Here is a 538-nt window from a genome sequence, read left to right on the forward strand (position 1 = left end):
GGAGCAATCCAAGAGCATAAAATAATGGAGGGAACGAACGGCAATGCGGCAGGCATGTCTTGTGCCTCTTTCCCGCCCCGTCTGTTGTTGCCAGAAGGCAGCTGTGCGCTTGACATCGTCGAAGACGGTGCCCACGATGTCGGGACTGGCTCGTCTCCGTCATCGTCATCGTCATCGTCCTTCGTCGTCTTCTCCTTCCTCCTCTGACGGTCATTCTTCACTTTCCTCGTCCTCCCCGTCTCTCTCGTCTCAGTCTTCACCGCAGTCTACCTCAGCATCTCCAACGTCTCCTCCGAATGCCGCTTCTATGACGTGCTTACCTGCTGCTTCTCCGAATGCGGCTCGTTCTCCTCCTTCAGCCGATGCGTCATCGTCAGTTTTCTCGCCTCCGCCGCAGACCGCACAGCCCGTGACAGGAGCCATTCCCAACTCCGACCTTGTAAACGCGTACCCAGCAGGGCCCCAAACCCACAACTCGTCTGCTGCACCTCCTTCTCTTCCCTCTCCACTTCCTTCGCCTCTTTCTTCGCAGTCTTCC

General features: G+C 57.4%; 1 protein-coding gene across 1 annotated transcript in view; it reads left to right on the forward strand.

The window, feature by feature from the left end:
• Positions 1 to 538, forward strand: part of CSUI_002090 (uncharacterized protein) — a gene marked incomplete at its 3' end in the record, with an annotated part of 1,239 nt that extends 701 nt beyond the window's left edge. Inside the window, exon 1 of the mRNA XM_068062292.1 lies at positions 1 to 538. This exon is cut by the window's left edge and continues 701 nt beyond it. Within this exon, the coding sequence (XP_067925731.1) occupies positions 44 to 538 (495 nt within the window).

The sequence above is a fragment of the Cystoisospora suis genome (assembly GCF_002600585.1).
Source record: "Cystoisospora suis strain Wien I chromosome Unknown contig_875, whole genome shotgun sequence".
NCBI classification, from domain to species: Eukaryota; Apicomplexa; class Conoidasida; order Eucoccidiorida; family Sarcocystidae; genus Cystoisospora; species Cystoisospora suis.